Consider the following 17,421-nt stretch of genomic DNA (forward strand, 5'->3'; position numbering starts at 1 on the left):
AGGAGGGGGAGAGCAATTCAAATAAATACCCCCCCCCCAGGAGAGACGCAAAGAAGAAGGCAGTGGGATGAAGGGGTTAAAAGGGAGAAAAGATACAGGAAGAGTGTTCAGAGAAGAGAGGAACACACTGACATTTAGCATCCTCTTTTATAAATATATGATGGGAAGCTGGGGATGGCATAATCAATCATAATAAACAGGCTTTTTATAGGATTGGTTGGATTATTACAGATCCTGACTCAACGGAGATTCTTGATCATTGAGCAATGGCATCAACAAGGCAATTTTCTCCATCCTTCCTACTTGCTCTCTATCAAGCATATGTTCTCTTACCCACAGTGCTTTCTTGCACATAAGGCCACATCCAGATAACAAGCTGTTGTGTATTACATCCACCGTATGGTGCAATTGACTTTAGCTACATCTCTTACCACGGATGGAAATTGTCTTAATGGAAATTGTCATGTTGGTTACTTGTAGCCTCCTTTGTGAGTTCAGTATGCAATATTACTAGAATAAGGGTACATGCATGATGTTTCCCAGGCCAAAAATCGGTCTTTGCCTTAAAGTGCTAGGCTGGATTTTTCCCTGCAAAAATTAACTTTCTGAATTAAAAGATATCAGATGAAACAAACAGAATTGATAGGATTACACCTGAATCAAAAATTTAGGATCTGAGATTGAATGTGCTAATTAATTGTATCATAACTTTCAGCCTAATTTGTCCCACTAGTTCAGTCATATGGAAATCATGTTAATACACCACTGTTATTCAAAATAGAAGAGGAAAAAGGTCAGAGATGGAGGATCTACAATCATTTAGATCAGAGGTCCCCAACCTTTTTTGCACCAGGGACCGGCATTAAGCTAGACCAGTTTTCCATGGCCCGGTGGGGGGGGGGGGGGGGGCGCTTTGGTCATATGGGGGTGGGGTTCATTTCCTTCATTTCCTCTTTCTCTCATTCCCTCTTTCTATCCTTTCTATCTCTCACTCTTTCCTTCTCTCCCTCCCTTTCTCTCTCTTTCCTTTCTCTCATTCCCTCTTTCTATCCTTTCTATCTCTCACTCTTTCCTTCTCTCCCTCCCTTTCTCTCTCTTTCCTTTCTCTCATTCCCTCTTTCTATCCTTTCTATCTCTCACTCTTTCCTTCTCTCTCTCCCTTTCTCTCTCTTTCCTTTCTCTCATTCCCTCTTTCTATCCTTTCTATCTCTCACTCTTTCCTTCTCTCCCTCCCTTTCTCTCTTTCCTTTCTCTCATTCCCTCTTTCTATCCTTTCTATCTCTCACTCTTTCCTTCTCTCCCTCCCTTTCTCTCTCTTTCCTTTCTCTCATTCCCTCTTTCTATCCTTTCTATCTCTCACTCTTTCCTTCTCTCTCTCCCTTTCTCTCTCTTTCCTTTCTCTCATTCCCTCTTACTCTCTATCCTTTCTATCTCTCACTCCTTTCTCTCCCTCCCTTTCTCTCTCTTTCCTTTCTCTCATTCACTCTTTGTCTCCTGGGGCTGCCTGCGCCTGCCCTGCACCCCCCACCGCGGAGGGAAAGCATTTGGTATCGGCACCGCCAACCCCCCCTCCACGAGCAGCAAAAGCCTAAGCGGCGGGGTGCGCCCTTTGCATTTCGGCATTGGCGCTCTCCCCTCCACGAGCAGCAAAAGCCTCAGCGATGGAGCAGAAAGGCAAACGACGCGATCAGTCGCTGAGGCTTTTGCTGCTCCTGGAGGAGAGAGCGCCAATGCCGAAATGCAAAGGGCGCACCCCGCCGCTTAGGCTTTTGCTGCTCCTGGAGGGGGGGAGGATTTAATCCTCCCCGCCCCCCCGGCAGCCAAACCTCGCTGAGGCTTTGGAGTTCGGGCGATCCGACGGAGTTCCCGCTCCCACCAACGCTCTGCAGCCGCGCCAGAGCCACCGCCACGAGAAAGCTTTCCAAGACCCATCAACGTCCCGCTGGAAGCTGCCCTCCCGCTAGCCGCGCCGCCCCGGAGCCCCGAAGGCTCGCAGCAGAGGGAGGCAAAGCGGCGCGCGGCAGCCACAACAAGCCCGCACTTGTTGCGCGATGGGAGCGCGAGGACGACCGCAGGCGCGACCCGGGCAGCCTTTCGACCGACTCGCTTTCGCCGCGCCCGGATAGCGGCGGCGTCTCCTGGGGCTGCCTGCGCCTGCCCTGCACCCCCCACCGCGAAGGGAAAGCATTGCCGAAATGCACCCCGCCGCTTAGGCTTTTGCTGCTCCTGGAGGGGGGGAGGATTTAATCCTCCCCGCCCCCCCGGCAGCCAAAGCTAGCTGTCAGCGGCGCCGCGGACCGGCTGAAAAACCCCAACGGCCCGGTCCCGGTCCGCGGACCGACGGTTGGGGACCTCTGATTTAGATGTTGCTAAACTACATGTCCCAGCATTCCTTTCCATTGTTCATACAAACTGGAGCTGCCAAGCTTTACAATTCTACAAAATATGAAGAATTAGGTATGTTCAGTTACTGTGGATTTACCAACCATGTCTGCTGGAAGTTTGTTCCAAGGATCTACTACTCTTTCAGTAAAATAATATTTTCTCACGTTGCTTTTGATCTTTAGTTGGGGGAAAGATCAAAAGCAATGTGAGAAAGTATTATTTTACTGAAAGAGTAGTAGATCCTTGGAACAAACTTCCAGCAGATGTGGTTGGTAAATCCACAGTAACTGAATTTAAACATGCCTGGGATAAACATATATCCATCCTAAGATAAAATACAGGAAATAGCATAAGGGCAGACTAGATGGACCATGAGGTCTTTTTCTGCTGTCAGTCTTCTATGTTTCTATGTTATATAGCTGCATAGATATTGCTTTTTAATTCTGAAGACATGGAAGACGGTGAACAATCAAGATCTACCGTATCTTGAAAAGTACTTCTTTTGAGAAATTAAATGAGCTAATGCACATCATGCCACATTTATTAATTTTGAAAATAATCCTTTTGAAATACTATCCTACATTGCAAAACTAATCTTGGTTACTATTGACTTTCACTTGGAAATCAGTTGACATCAATTGTATGTCAACTGATTTTGATAAACATTGGTGGTAATATAATTTTCTCACCAGTGGTGAATAGCTCCTAGTCTGGCAAACCAGTAGCAGCGGGAGGCTCCGCCCACCCACGCAGGATTCTTCTGAGCATGAGCAGAAGTGGTACGCACACACATACATCAGTAGCAAACTGATAGTGATGGGATTTAGAACCTACTACTGCTTCTCACTTAAATAGAGTCATTTGTGCTAAATACATATTTTACATTGGATAGAATGACTTGTTTCCAGACATGGTGGATGCTCCAACACAGGAAGTTTTAAGAAGAGATTGGACAACAATTTGTCTAAAATGATATAGGTTTTCCTGCCTAAGCAGGAAGTTGGACTGGAAGGCCTCCAACTCTGTTATTCTGTTCTGTTCTATTTGTAAAAGATTCAGTAGAGTCTACTCTCCAATATGTAAGTGAGGAGTTGCATCCCAAGTCTTTCCTTAGAGAAATACTTTTGTTTATTCTTTTTAGTTGAGTATTTTGTTCAGGAAATAAGCATCTTCCTCCTGTTCTGTTATCATTCATTGCATCCTCCCAAAGTGGCCTTTATAACAAACAAGAGTGACACATAAGTTACACTGTGCAAATATTGAGAGTAGCTCCTATTCATGGCACAGTGCAATTTGTAGATTAATAATATGATTATATATATCTCTTCCCCACTCTATTTTATACACACACACAGCCTGAGTTGTTAAATATTCAAATTCTCTCCCACCAGCAGAGACACAATTGCACCATTTGCTATATGTACCCACCAATTCAAGAACATTTTCCCTATATACTATTTTATTTCATGCACTAAATCAAGTAAACTGGTTGTTTTCATATAAGATAAATGTGACATATTGTGATCTTTCTCTGTATGTGTATAGTCCTATGTACAGCTGAGCATCTTTTGTATATCGAGCTAGCTATTATTTAATTTATCACACAGAATAAAAATCATGAAAAACCTTAATATTAGAGGGCATAAAATATCAAGCAGAAGCAAGCATGAGAGATAAATAAAGCCTGCTGAGTTCTGGAACATTTAGACTTTATGGATATTCTTGGTCACAGAACTCTTGCTCCATCTGTTTTAGATGTAGGGAAATCTAATCACTGCAGAGAATTCCATGTAAACTGGTAAAAAATTGAAATATTGCTATCCTGTAGAATGGTGTTTTTGAATAAATTTAATCTAGGCGTGGCTTTAGCAGGGAATGGAAAATCTCTGTGTATCCCCATCTCATTCACACAGAATCAATGAACAGATTTTTCCATTCCCGGTCAAGTAATGTAAATCAAGGCCTTGCCTCATTTCTCTCTTAATGTAACTGGATTTACTGAGGGAAACAGATTGAAGAATTTTTATTTCATACCAGTCTAAACAAAATAAATATTTCTCTCTCCAGGCTTTTCAGCTATAGCCTTTTTTCCTGTTGCTTTTCCTCAATGGGACATTTTCCTTCTTTATTTAACTATTTCGCTTTGGCTCTTTTTGTTTATTTCTTCCTCTTGCAATCTGCACTGGCAGCCATCTTGTCTCCCCTCCTTCTTGCCTCCTGCAGCCATCTTGTCTCCGCTCCTTCTTGCCTCCTGCAGCCATCTTGTCTCCGCTCCTTCTTGCCTCCTGCAGCCATCTTGTCTCCCCTCCTTCTTGCCTCCTGCAGCCATCTTGTCTCCCCTCCTTCTTGTCTCCTGCAGCCATCTTGTCTCCCCTCCTTCTTGCCTCCTGTCAAACACTGATTGACAGCTATGGTTTGATTGGCAGCTGGGTCAACCTGATGGTGTAGGAGTGAAGGAAGGAAGGAGCGCAGATGCTTTTAATTTACTTGGGCAGCCTGTCCTTCCACACAGTCTGTCAATTTGCATCCATGTGTGTAATTCAAGTGCTGTCATCATCCATCCAGCCCTAAATAGGCTGGATGGATGATGCAGAATCAGGTAGAATCTGTTTAACAAGCACCTGCTAGTAGAGATGGCATGCTAAGAAATCTCACTTATTTAGAAATATTAACAGATTAACAGAGTTGGAAGGGACCTTGCAGGTCATCTAGTCCAACCTCCTGCCCAAGCAGGAGACCCTACATTTGCCTCTACCTAGGATCGAACCCACAACCTCCTGATTGTGAGGCAAGAGCTCCACTTCTAGGCTGCAACAACTGGGTGTCACAAGAAGCACAGAAAGTGAACACTAAAATACGTACCAGTATTTGAAAACCCTGTAGATTTTTCAGAGATTGCAGCAGGGAATCTTTTAATTATATTATTTTCTAAATAAAAGGGATAGCTGCTCTATTTGAATATTTCTCAATTTGTTGGCTAAATTGTACTTTAGTGTGTGGGCTTTTTGTTTGCTTGTTTCTTTCTTCTGTTAATTTAGAATTATATAATTGGACTGTATAAGCTGCTCAGAACTATGAGGTTGAATCAGTGGTGCAAGCTTCAGAAAAAAGAAAAATAAATTAAAAAGGTCTATTAGAAGGATATGCCAAAGGCCCACTGTTTTAATTTAAATTCATTTTCAAAGGCAGGTAGTCTATTGCAACTGGCAGTGACTAGGGAAAACAATGGCAGTCCTAATACATTAAATTAGACAACCACAGGATGCACACAACCATTGGCAGCCCAGTTGTAGTCCTAAAATCATCCAAGGTCAGTGGTCAAAGGTGGCAATTTGGCACGTTGATGCCCATCCAAGCCTTAATAAATGTAGGCTCAACACAATCCCTGTAACTGTGGAAAATTATGACTACGCAAATAAATGGAGGTGGAGGAACTTTTTGAAGAAATAAAACACTGTGTGAACCATTTTATGCTTAATTAAACATGTCTAACAGAGAGATCTAAACAGAATAAGTTATGCTTTAGATCAGCGGTGGGTGTCATTTACATTTGCTACCGGTTAGGAAACTAGAGTGTATGCGCACACTTTGCAGGTGGAGAATGTCCGCTAAGAACATCCGAGCAGGTAGGTGAATCCTCCCACCACTGCTGCTACCGGTTTGGCAGAACCAGGGCAAATTGGTAGAAACCCATCACTATTTTAGATTCTTAAAATCATTCCTGCACCAGAACTTCACAGGGTGAGTCTTAATGAAGAGAAAGCAGATTGAACAATTGAAGATTTGAAATTAAATAAGGCCCTTGGAATGGACTTAATGATATTATTGCAGCTGATTATTTTTTATTTAAATAATGGAAATGATTGTCTTCTGTTCTCTGTTTTAATCCAGTATTGCAATCACATCTCTGATTCTTGGCATCAAGCCTTTCAGTCATGATGCCAAAGCCTCATAGGGATGATACTAATTGAATAATAGTGACCAAATACAGTTTTAAATCAAGATCACAATGTTTTACAGCTTGTTCAATTCAACACAAATTGTATTAATTTTGATCAGATGCATTTACAAAATAGCAGTTCCAAGTCAGAGGACCTTTAAACCAAAGATCAGAAATACACCAAAAATGTATTATTTATTTTAATTACATTTATTTTAAAGCTTCTGCCAAGGCCAATAGTTATTATCTATTTAAACTGAGTCTTCCCCTTTTGTCCTCCAAAATGTTTTACATTGGTTTGTGAGTTTTCAAAAAAAAAAAAAAATACAGTGAAATTGTGAAATTTTAATTAAAATACCTTGGAAATGTGCAAATTCTCTTCCTTGCTATCCAGGAGAGAATACTGTATATGTTTATTTAAACTATTTGTATAGCTGCCAATTTTAAGCCCAATTCTGAATGGCTTATATATCTATGTTTTTAGGTTCTGTAATTCCAGGCAAGCTCACAGACTAAAAGGTGCCCTCCAAAATCCAATACAATCTCTCTGCTTCTGCCCTCAAACTCCAGCCTGCTGAATTGAAAAGGATAGAATGGAAAATGCCTAGCAGGCAATACAGAAGGTCATGCCAACAATATCAAAATGTACTGGTGGTTGGTTTCTTTTGTTTCCAGTTATGTCCTAAGTTGGGCATGGAGATAATTGGCTACATCACGAGAACTGTATAACTCTAGACTGTCTAATAAATGTCTATGCAGTTTTCAGTGTGAACATTTGTTCAATAATTCTGTCAGGAGTTTAAAGCATGAGAATACTGACCCAAAGATTATTGGGAGAATGCATGGGACAGGAAGCTCTGGATATTAGAGTGACCCAATCTCAGTAGAAGAAACATACAGTGATACCTTGTCTTACAAACTTAATTGGTTCCGGGACGAGGTTCTTAAGGTGAAAAGTTTGTAAGACGAAACAATGTTTCCCATAGGAATCAATGGAAAAGCGATTAATGCGTGCAAGCCCAAAATTCACCCCTTTTGCCAGCTGAAGTGCTTGTTTTTGCGCTGCTGGGATTTCCCTGAGGCTCCCCTCCATGGGAAACCCCACCTCTGGACTTCTATTGCCAGCAAAGCGCTCGTTTTTGCGATGCTGGGATTCCCCTGGTGGGATTCCCCTGCAGCATCACAAAAGTCCGGAGGTGGGGTTTCCCATGGAGGGGAGCCTCAGAGGAATCCCAAGCAGCACAAAAACGGGTGCTTCGCTGGCAATGGAAGTCTGGAGGCAGGGCATCCCAGCGGCGGTGGTGGGTTTGTAAGGTGAAAATAGTTTGTAAGAAGAGGCAAAAAAATCTTAAACCCCGGGTTTGTATCTCGAAAAGTTTGTATGACGAGGCGTTTGTAAGACAAGGTATCACTGTATTTTGAAGCACTGGTCTCCTGCTGATTAATTGGAGGAAGAATATAATAGAAGAGCCAGTTTCAAATCCAAGAAGTATCTTGTTAAGCTTCCCTCTTGCATATTTCCTTCAACCTTGATGGCCATGCTAATATTAGTTAGTAGAGTAAGCAATTCTGAATGAATACCTGGTTAGAAGGAGCAAACGTCCTACAGTTTTGATACAAATCATTGTAGAGCTGCTTTCACTATGTTGCTTCTACATGTGTTGATTCTACAACTCTTAGAACTCCTAGCCAATAGCTAAGACAATCATGTTTAGGAAGAAATGGAAAATTAAAATATTGGTTCCAAGCCACATGGTATCTTAAAAATGAGACAGAACAGATATCAGTATTTGATCTTATGACCTGAATTCATGCAGAGGAATCCCACTAGATACACTATAGATACCACTCTAGCCCACAAAAAATTAGAGCCATTTTGTTGTACTGGTTTAGATAATAAACAAGGAACTGGGAATCTATAATTTCTAATCTTCCATAGGCATGGAAGCTAGCTGGCTTGAACCAGTTAATTTCGCTCAGTCCAAGTCTTGTGAGAAAAAGAGGAAGAAGGACCAAATGTTCCCTTTCTTTGTACCCATTTTATGTATTCAAATAATGTTATACTTATGTATATTATCAAATATGTAAACAAACAAACAAACAAATAATAAAATATAGCCTGGGGGAAAAACCAAGGTCATGGAATTCTAACAAAAATTCAGCCCAAAAGTTTTCACCATCTTGCCCAAATTCAGTCTTCATAAACTCTTGTGACATGGTTCCCGCACAGCTGAATCTCTGAACAATATTGGGCTAGGTATAATACTATTAGGCAATATGTGAGGAAAGTATCATAGTGATTCCACCTCAAGGAAAATGTGATGTTTTGCCTCAAAGATACAGTTCATCTCAACCCCTCTTTAAATTCAAGAAATTCTTGCTTAGCTATTGCCTTCTTTTACAATGGTGATGAAGAAGGAGCTGTATGAACAATTGCTGCATTAACGACCTTCGCAGTATAATTAAGTTTGTAAGCACAGTCATAGTTGCACTTAGTGGTCTGGTCAATAAAGTGTTCTGGTGTACAGTTGTGGCACTGCATACCAGAACAACTAGACACAAGGACAATTTTTCCCTGAATGCCATCCCTTTCCTGAACAACTAATTCCCACAATACTGTCAAATTATTTACTAAGACTGTATTACTACTTATTATTCTCATCCTTTCCAGTACCTATCTTTTCCCACTTATGACTATAACCATGTTGCTTGTATCTTTACAATTTATATTATTTTATTGTTTCCTAGTATGATTTGATTGCTTATTAGTAACTTATAATTATCAGTAAGTGTTGTATCTTATGGTTTTTGATGAATATATTTTATTTTTCTTTATGTACACTGAAAGCATATGCAGCAAAGACAAATCCTTTGTGTGTCCAATCACACTTGGCCAATGAAGAATTCTATTCTATTCTATTCTATTCTATTCTAAATGGGATTACCTAGAACTCTTTGTATTTCTTCATAAGCCTCTGTTGCAAAAAAAAAAAAAGCATTGCCAATCTGAATTTGGAAAACACTTTATATGACTGTATAAAGTGGTATAGGATGAAAATGTCTCTGAGTATATGCAAAACATATACAGTGATCCCTCTATTATCGCGAGGGTTCCGTTCCAAGACCCCTCGCGATAATCGATTTTTCGCGATGTAGGGTTGCGGAAGTAAAAACACCATCTGCGCATGCGCGCCCTTTTTTCTATGGCCGCGCATGCGTACATGGTGGAGTTTGCGTTCCCCGCCGCCCACGCAAAGGGGAAACCCCGATTCGGCTCCTCGCTGCTGCTGCAGCGGGTTCGGGGGGGGGGGTGCTGGGAAGCCCCCCAGGCCGGCTGCGACCTTTTAAAACAGCCACGCCGCTTCCCAGCTGACTCCCGAAGCCAAACCCGGAAGTGGTTTTTTAAAAAATTAATATATTTTTTTAAAATCGCGATATAGCGTTTCGCGAAGATCGAGATCGCGAAACTCGAGGGATCACTGTACTATGAATTTTCTTACCACACCAATTCGCAATCTATGCCATCTTAATCAAACTGCAACTATGTCAAAAGGACAGCACACACTGTCTGATATCATTATACAAATGATACCATGGCATGCTTACACCTGATAGCTGAAACAATTATGCAAATCTCTGCATTTGCAGGATGATATCGTTTGTTCCATCTTGTTCCTGCTCACCCAAAACCATCTGGAAGTAGAAGCCGGAAATGGACTATGAAATGATTTATAACTTCATGCATCTCCTGTGCCCTTCTGGCTTTGATAATATCCAAATATTATCTGCAATGAGTATCGCAGTAGGATTCATGTATTTCTGCTAAGGAAGTAGTCACTGGACGGATAGCTGATGGGGTGAAGATGGGAAGGGATACAGAACTTACCAAATATTTCATCTGCATCTTGGAGCTTGGAGGAAGACATGATGACGTCAATCTGTAAAGGGGATCACCAGACACACACATACAGAGAGGGGGGGGGGTGTAAATAAAAAACATTACTGAGTCTTTCAATGCACTCTAGAACATGGAGAAAGAGAGCAAAAAGTGGGCTGTTCTGCCATAATTAAAAAAAACTAAACTAAACCCCGCTTTATTAGAAGATGTATCTCCAATAACACATTCTTGGGCATGAATACTGACAGGATGAGCAACTGGAGACTTAGCAGCAATTCTATCTGTCATAATGGACCAAGGCCTGTAATGCCATACTAAGGATGACTTCTCCCACATCTGTGAATGAAATGTATTTGTTAACACTGAAAAATAAATAAAATACAATTATAAAACAATGTGCAGTGGTACCTCTACTTACGAACTTAATTCATTCTGTGACCAGTTCTTAAGTAGAAAAGTTTGTAAGAAGAAGCAATTTTTCCCATAGGAATCAATTTAAAAGCAAATAATGCATGCAGTTGGGGAAACCACAGGGTGGTGGTGGTGGTAGAGGCCCTGTTTCCTCCCAGGAGATTCCTAGAGAGGCCCCACGGAGGCTTCTCCCCACCTTTTCCGGCTCTGTTTCCTCCTAGGAGATTCCTAGAGAGGCCCCACGGAGGCTTCCCCCCACCTTTTCCGGCCCTGTTTCCTTCTAGGAGATTCCTAGAGAGGCCCCACAGAGGCTTCTCGCCTTTTCCAGCCGTTTCCTCCTAGGAGATTCCTAGAGAGGCCCCACGGAGGCTTCCCCCCACCTTTTCCGGCCCTGTTTCCTTCTAGGAGATTCCTAGAGAGGCCCCACAGAGGCTAATCCCTGCCTTTTCTGGTTACAGTTTCAGAGGGTCGGGTTTGTAAGTAGAAAATGGTTCTTGAGAAGAGGCAAAAAAATCTTGAACACCCAGTTCTTATCTAGAAAGGTTCGTAAGTAGAGGCGTTCTTAGGTAGAGATACAACTGTATTGTGAAAATGTTAGGGTATTTTTTTTTTTTTAAAAACAAGTTTGTTAAGCAGCTCTGGTTGATGCTTTATATTGGGAGAGGTTCTCAGCATAAAGGTTGCATTTCATGCATTTCATTTGTTTGTGGCTCCAGTGGACAGACTGACAATAATCCTACAAAGGAGTTATGTGTAAAAGCACCATTCCTAGCCACAAATGATAAAACAAAAAATAGGACTGCATTTGACCTTGAGGCTGTAAACACTTCATCTCTGGGATGAATGGTGGCCTCACATGTCCTCGAAAAGAGGGTACAGAAGGACATAAATGTAACAGGTAATCAATAGCTTGCCCTTCAGGACGCTTCAGCCTAGAGGCTCATCATTGATAGGCATTTACAACAGGCTGTTCTCTGTTTTTAAAGGGTTTTTATCCTTTAAACCAGTGGCCCCCAACTTGGAACTTTAAGACTTGTGGACTTCAACTCCCAGAATACCCCAGCTAGCAAAGCTGCTTTCCGGCTGAAGTTTACCATCAATTTCCACCTGCTCAAGTAGTGCCTCTCTAGTAGTGTGATTTTCCACTGAATTTTCTTCTATGTAAATACTTTGGAATTTTTTATTATCAGTTTTAAAGGATTAATGCGTATGTACAAGGCTCACCCAGAAAGTAATGCACCACACTTTTTTTCTTCAACAATTATTTATTGAACAGAAGGATGTTTCTTCTATACTCCCTATTTTTCCACGTAATCTCCATCCTGTTCTATGGCCTTCCTCCAACGAGACACAAGGGAGTGTATACTCTGTTAGTACCACTTCTTGTTCTAATGGCCTCACCTTCTGTTCTGTTCTTCTAATGGCCTCACCTTCTGTGCCCAGCGACTAACCTTACTTCTGTCGACTGCAGGTTCTCCATAAACTGTACACAAACGTTTGTGAATGTTCCCAATAGTTTCTTTCTCCACAGTGAGAAATTCTATGACGACACGCTGCTTGTAACATACATCACTTACAGACACCATTTCAAAACACTGCAGCTATGCTGTCTGTCTGGAGAAAGCAAAATTTACATACTCACTTCTGACAATTCAAATAATGTATATGTAAAGTTTTGCATTCATGCCATTACTGTAGGCTATGAAAAAAATGTGGTGGGCGACCCTCATACAATGTGCATGTGTGTGATTAAGAGAGAACGAAATGGGGGGGGAGGGGGAGAGTCTTTTATATGCTTTAATTATTAAAGTTTTGATAGGCTACAGTTACTTATTTTACAATACATTTAGACTACGTTTCCATTGTAAAATAAATTCTTATTTATAATGAAATGGCGTTACTGTACAATATTAAAAAAACCTTAATAACTAGGAAAAGATTAACATTAAAAGTTTTTTTTAAGTTTCCTGAAAACTGTAGCACTGAACCCAAACATAGAAACCAATAGGAATAATTCCCGAGTACAAGTTTCATACAAATCTTTATGTGGTACCTCCATACTGAAAACAAAAAATGTAAATAACAATGAGGGATTCTCACTAAATCAGCTTAGTAACTTGGATAGGCTAAAAGCAACAGCAGGGTGATTCAGAGGGAAATCCTCCATGTGTTTGTATAGTTAGAATTAAACCAAAGAAAAAGTCAAAAAGCTCTCCAGCCATTCTGAAAATGGTTGATTGAGGCATCTAAATAAGTCAGCCCTTCATTTCTCACCCGTCTGTCTCCCTGCCCACCCCACCAACCCCCCACTACATATGCTGCTTCTATGTGGGCTGGGGATTGGAAGGCAAATAAGACTGGAAGGAATGTATTAATAAAGAAGACGGAACATACCAATCTTAAAGCTGTGAAACTCTAATTAATTCCTTTATTGTATGGGGGTGGAGGAAATTCGTTCTGTACTGTACGTGCAATTAGTCCTTGCATGACTGATAGGCCTCTCCATTCCATCAAAGAACAGTTAACATCAGCCAAGCTACCCTGCTGGCCAATTTTCCATATCTAACCCCACCCCTCTCTCTGACACAAAAGCTTTGTGCGTTTCCTTAGCCTGATGGGAAAGCTGGAGATCAAATGAATATACAGGAGGAGGGGTCCCACATGTCTGGGCTGCATATCAGCCACTGCTTAGGCCTGCCTGTTGGAGAAACAAGATGTAATCTTCTGGAAAGAATGGGCAGGAAGTGGGGAGAAGATGGAAAGCAGACAAAAGCAGAGGAAATGGGGATATCATCACAAGGCATCCAAAAAGCCTAAAAGAAAAGAAAAAGACTGAAAGAAAGAAAGAAAGAAAGAAAGAAAGAAAGAAAGAAAGAAAGAAAGAAAGAAAGAAGACTGAAGGGTCATTCTTTGTCAAGTGAACCAGGTGTCCACTTGACTGATTTTTGCAGCCTTAGTTGAAAAGAAACCACCACAAAGGCAACATATATGATAGGAAAAATTGTGCTCTTTCTAATGAAAGGAAAATGAAGATGATTGAAGGTGAGAAAACAGAGAGCTCTGTCTCATCACCTCCAATCATCTTTATTAGAAAGAGCAAGGTTTTTTTATCATTCTGTTTTCACACCTTCAATCATCTTCATTTTTATTTCATTAGAAAGAGTATGGGTTTTTTTCCCTATCATATATGTTATTTTTTTGTGATGGTTTCTTTTCAAATAAGGCTTCACTTTCACCTGGTCCACTTGACAAAGAATGACCCTGGCATTCCTAACCTTTGCATCCTTTCAAAGGGGAATCACTTCTGGATCTCAGGGATGGTCTCAAAATGGAGTAAGAGGATGCTCTCTTATCACTACTTGCTCTGTTGTATACTCATATTTATGTTTACAGCAGTTGCCATTAAATTTTGTGTTTGTGTCTATGAGAGAGAGAAAGAAACAGTGTAGAATAGCTTTCTCTGCTTTCCTATAGATTATAGAACGTTGTTAAGTTCTAATTCAGACAAGTGTAGATCCCTATAGAGCAGTGTTTCCCAACCTTGGCAACTTGAAGATATCTGGACTTCAACTCCCAGAATTCCCCAGTCTGGGAGTTGAAGTCCAGATATCTTCAAGTTGCCAAGGTCGGGAAACACTGCTATAGACAACTGTATATGGGAAGCAATGATGAGTTCCTGCAGGTACAGTCAGGTACGCAGAACCTGTAGAAAAAATTTGACCCCCCCCCCCCCTTTTCCCCCCCTTCTGGGCTCTGGGTATGTTTTTCCTATTGCAGTAAATGAGGCTGAATGTGTATAATTTTAGAAGAGTTGTGCATGTGCCCTTGTATGTTCATACACATACAGTTTATATATTAGATAATGTGTACTGTATTTTTGTGTGCCTGTGTGTAATATGTATGTACATATATGGCATATATACATAGAATTAAATAGTATATTTTAGATGTTCAGTAAGGGAAATTGTATCTCTTTGAGGTGAGGAGAGGCCAGCCACATTAACCCTAACCCTTGACGTGAGTGATGTCAAGTTGGCCACCTTTAAGCCAGTCACATCACCTTTAAGCCATCCCCAGTCACATGATAGTCAAGTGGCTCCTACCTGGTCACATGGTTGGCAAACCACACCCACAAAATAAGCCGTGTCCACAGTGTGGTAGTAAACATTTTTGCAGCCCTTCACTAATGTGAAGGGATATTGCCCTGTTTCTGGAAATAGTCTGTTGTTATCTCCTACACAACTGGGGCTGCGTGCAGACACTCTTGCTTCCAAATGTATCCACCACCAAGTCCATTTCAGCATGAGTTGGAAATGGGATAGCCTTGTGGCATTTCCCCGCTCCACCCACTTTTTTTTCTGATAATCTCCTGCCTTCAGTGCTTTCAAAACTCCCAGGTTTCTGGCATCACTAGAGAGGGAAAGAAGCAAGAAGAAAAACAAACAAACAGGGAAGGCTTTGCATTTGCAGTAAAATAAAGAGAAAAAGTTCCGAAAAAAGAAGAACATTTGGTGAAAGGAAATGTAGGACGAACCCCTCCTTTAGGAAGCTTGCCAAAAACAAGAGAGACATAAATAGGCCAGCAGCACACACAAGTCATAGCTTTACACTCCCTCTTCCTTCCCTCATGCATAGCAGCATCAAACCCACCAGCTTAGTCCCTGTCTTCTTTGCTAAATATTCCAAGATGTTGTCAAAGAAACAGCTCAGCTTCTCTGGAGCCTTTCTGCTTCTGAGTTCACAACAGCCTTGCAGAGCAGATTGAGAGGAAGAATATCAAAAAAGCCACTCTGCACTTCCAAACCAAGTTCTCTCTCCCACCCCAATCCACATGGAGCACTGCAGTCACTGCACCATCACTTTCCCAATTCATGGTGATCGGGCGGTAATGGTGTGGGGGGAGAGAATTAACTGGACGTTCAAAATCTCTTCCTGGATTCATGAAAGGCAATAAGATAATAGAGAAGAGATGGGATTCCACCCACCAACCTGTGGTTTGGAAGCCCGGCTGGGGGTTTCATTTAGTGAGCAATGCAAAACTAAACAAGTTTATTAAGGAGTGGGAAAGTACTCTGTTGAGCTTTTGGTGGGCCTCCTACTGATTAAGTCCCCTGTAATGCAGTCATCCCGTGCAGTTTAAGACAGTTCATTAAAGCTGAGCAGAGAAAGAAAACTGGTGACATAGATAGGCCTTCAACATCTTGCGGAAGGCAGGAAGGGTAGGGGCAATTTGAATCTCCAGGGGGAGTTGATTCCAGAGGGCCGGGGCCGCCACAGAGAAAAACGAGTAGTTTGTGTTCAAAATATTGTCTGCCTTTCAGACAGTTTGGAAGTTTATTTCCAAAAGATAGCCATTATAACTGGGTTACTAAAATTGACAAGAGACTTCATGGTAAGGATGACTGGACTAGAATGCAGAATCATAACACACCAGTCTGCAAAGGGTGGAGACTTGCAAATGTTGCAAAGTATTGGTCTGTCCCCTGCCTTCTCTTTACTTCATAATAAGAAGTGAACCCTGATTCTTATCCATTTGTGGATTTGCTTTGAAATCTCCTCCAGTAGGTAAGTTTCCTTCTCTTCTCTGGGAATCTCTGAAATTCTCCTTTCCAGGTGGGATCAGAAAGAAACATGGGGCCAGAAGAAACCTTTAACAGAAGACCACAAATAACCCCAAGCAACAGCTCAGCTTCAACACAAAAAACCCAAAACATGAATAGTTGAACTGGATGAAATATCACCTTTGAAGCTAAAGGCCCCAAATGTAATTCATTGGTGGTATTGTGCTCCTTCTCTCTTCTTTATCCTCAGGCCTTTTCTCAACTACAAAAGTATCTGAAATTTATTGCAGCACTGACACTAACAAATAAACACAAGAGGGAAGGGGTGGGAAACACAGAAGTGTAGCTTACCTGAGGCACCAAGACATCTTCAAAAACCTAGAGAACTAAGGATCTCATGACTGCAGTTTCCGAGTCTTTCTCTCTTCTCCCCATCATCTCTCTGAATCCTCCACCAGTTCTTCTGCTTGTTATCGTGTTCCTGCAATGTCTGCATCCAAAATTTAAACCATCAAACACAAGAAGAATAAAGCAAAGAGTGGAGAGCAAGAAAACATCCAGATCCGGGCTGTTTTTCCTCTCTGGAGGTGGAGCTTGCAGCTTTGCGGTGCTGATTTAAAAAGGGGGAAGGGGGAGGGAAACAACCCAAAGCAAAAAAAAAAAGAATAAATAAATAAAATAAAATCAATTAACCTCTAAAATAATCAAACTGGGGCTGTGGGTGGTTCCAGGGTATCGGGGGCGGAGATTAATCGAAAGCTGGAGGCAGCTTAACCGGGAGACTGAAGCAGGAAGAAGACACAAGCGCGGTGTTGCTTTTCTGAAATCCTTGAAGCTTTTGGCTAGGACAGCCTGCCTGCCTGGCTTCTCTACTTCCCAGGAGGCCTGGGTCTGATCTGATGGTATCAGGCATCCCTCCAGGCGGCCGGAAGGGGTAATGAGCAGAGATCGGTATGGATGTAGAAGGGGTGGAGAGGAGGAGGAGGAGGGATAAGTGGCAGAAGGACGCTGCAAAATCTGCAATTCTTGATGGATCCCGGAGATCCCCCTCCTCTAAGGTTAAGCCTTGGCTAAGAGAAACACGAGTGGCACGGAAATTTTTGCCACCTTTCAAGTTCTGCAGAATTATTTGTCAGGTAACATTTTTGCAGAGAAGCAGGATTTGCTTAGCTACTGATACCGATTTATTTTCTTCTTCACAGAATCTCAGCTGACAGTTTTTATAC

At 41.7% G+C, this 17,421-nt stretch overlaps 1 protein-coding gene across 5 annotated transcripts in view; it reads right to left on the reverse strand.

Moving 5' to 3' along the window:
* The window catches only part of SAMD14 (sterile alpha motif domain containing 14), a 33,821-nt gene extending 16,986 nt beyond the window's left edge, over window positions 1-16,835 (reverse strand). For 3 of the 5 annotated variants that reach the window (XM_070727148.1, XM_070727146.1, XM_070727150.1), the window contains exons 1-2: window positions 16,547-16,835; window positions 10,212-10,263 (exon numbers count right to left, since the gene is read on the reverse strand). In XM_070727148.1, coding sequence (XP_070583249.1) covers window positions 10,212-10,251 — 40 coding nt within the window. In that variant the 5' untranslated portion in view covers window positions 10,252-10,263; window positions 16,547-16,835. Of the gene's footprint in view, window positions 1-10,211; window positions 10,264-16,375; window positions 16,424-16,546 lie in introns of those variants that run through there. The other 2 variants (XM_070727149.1, XM_070727147.1) reach the window with 1 other exon arrangement.
* Between the last annotated feature and the right edge of the window lie 586 nt (window positions 16,836-17,421).

Source organism: Erythrolamprus reginae, chromosome Z, assembly GCF_031021105.1.
Source record: "Erythrolamprus reginae isolate rEryReg1 chromosome Z, rEryReg1.hap1, whole genome shotgun sequence".
Classification (NCBI taxonomy): Eukaryota; Metazoa; Chordata; class Lepidosauria; order Squamata; family Dipsadidae; genus Erythrolamprus; species Erythrolamprus reginae.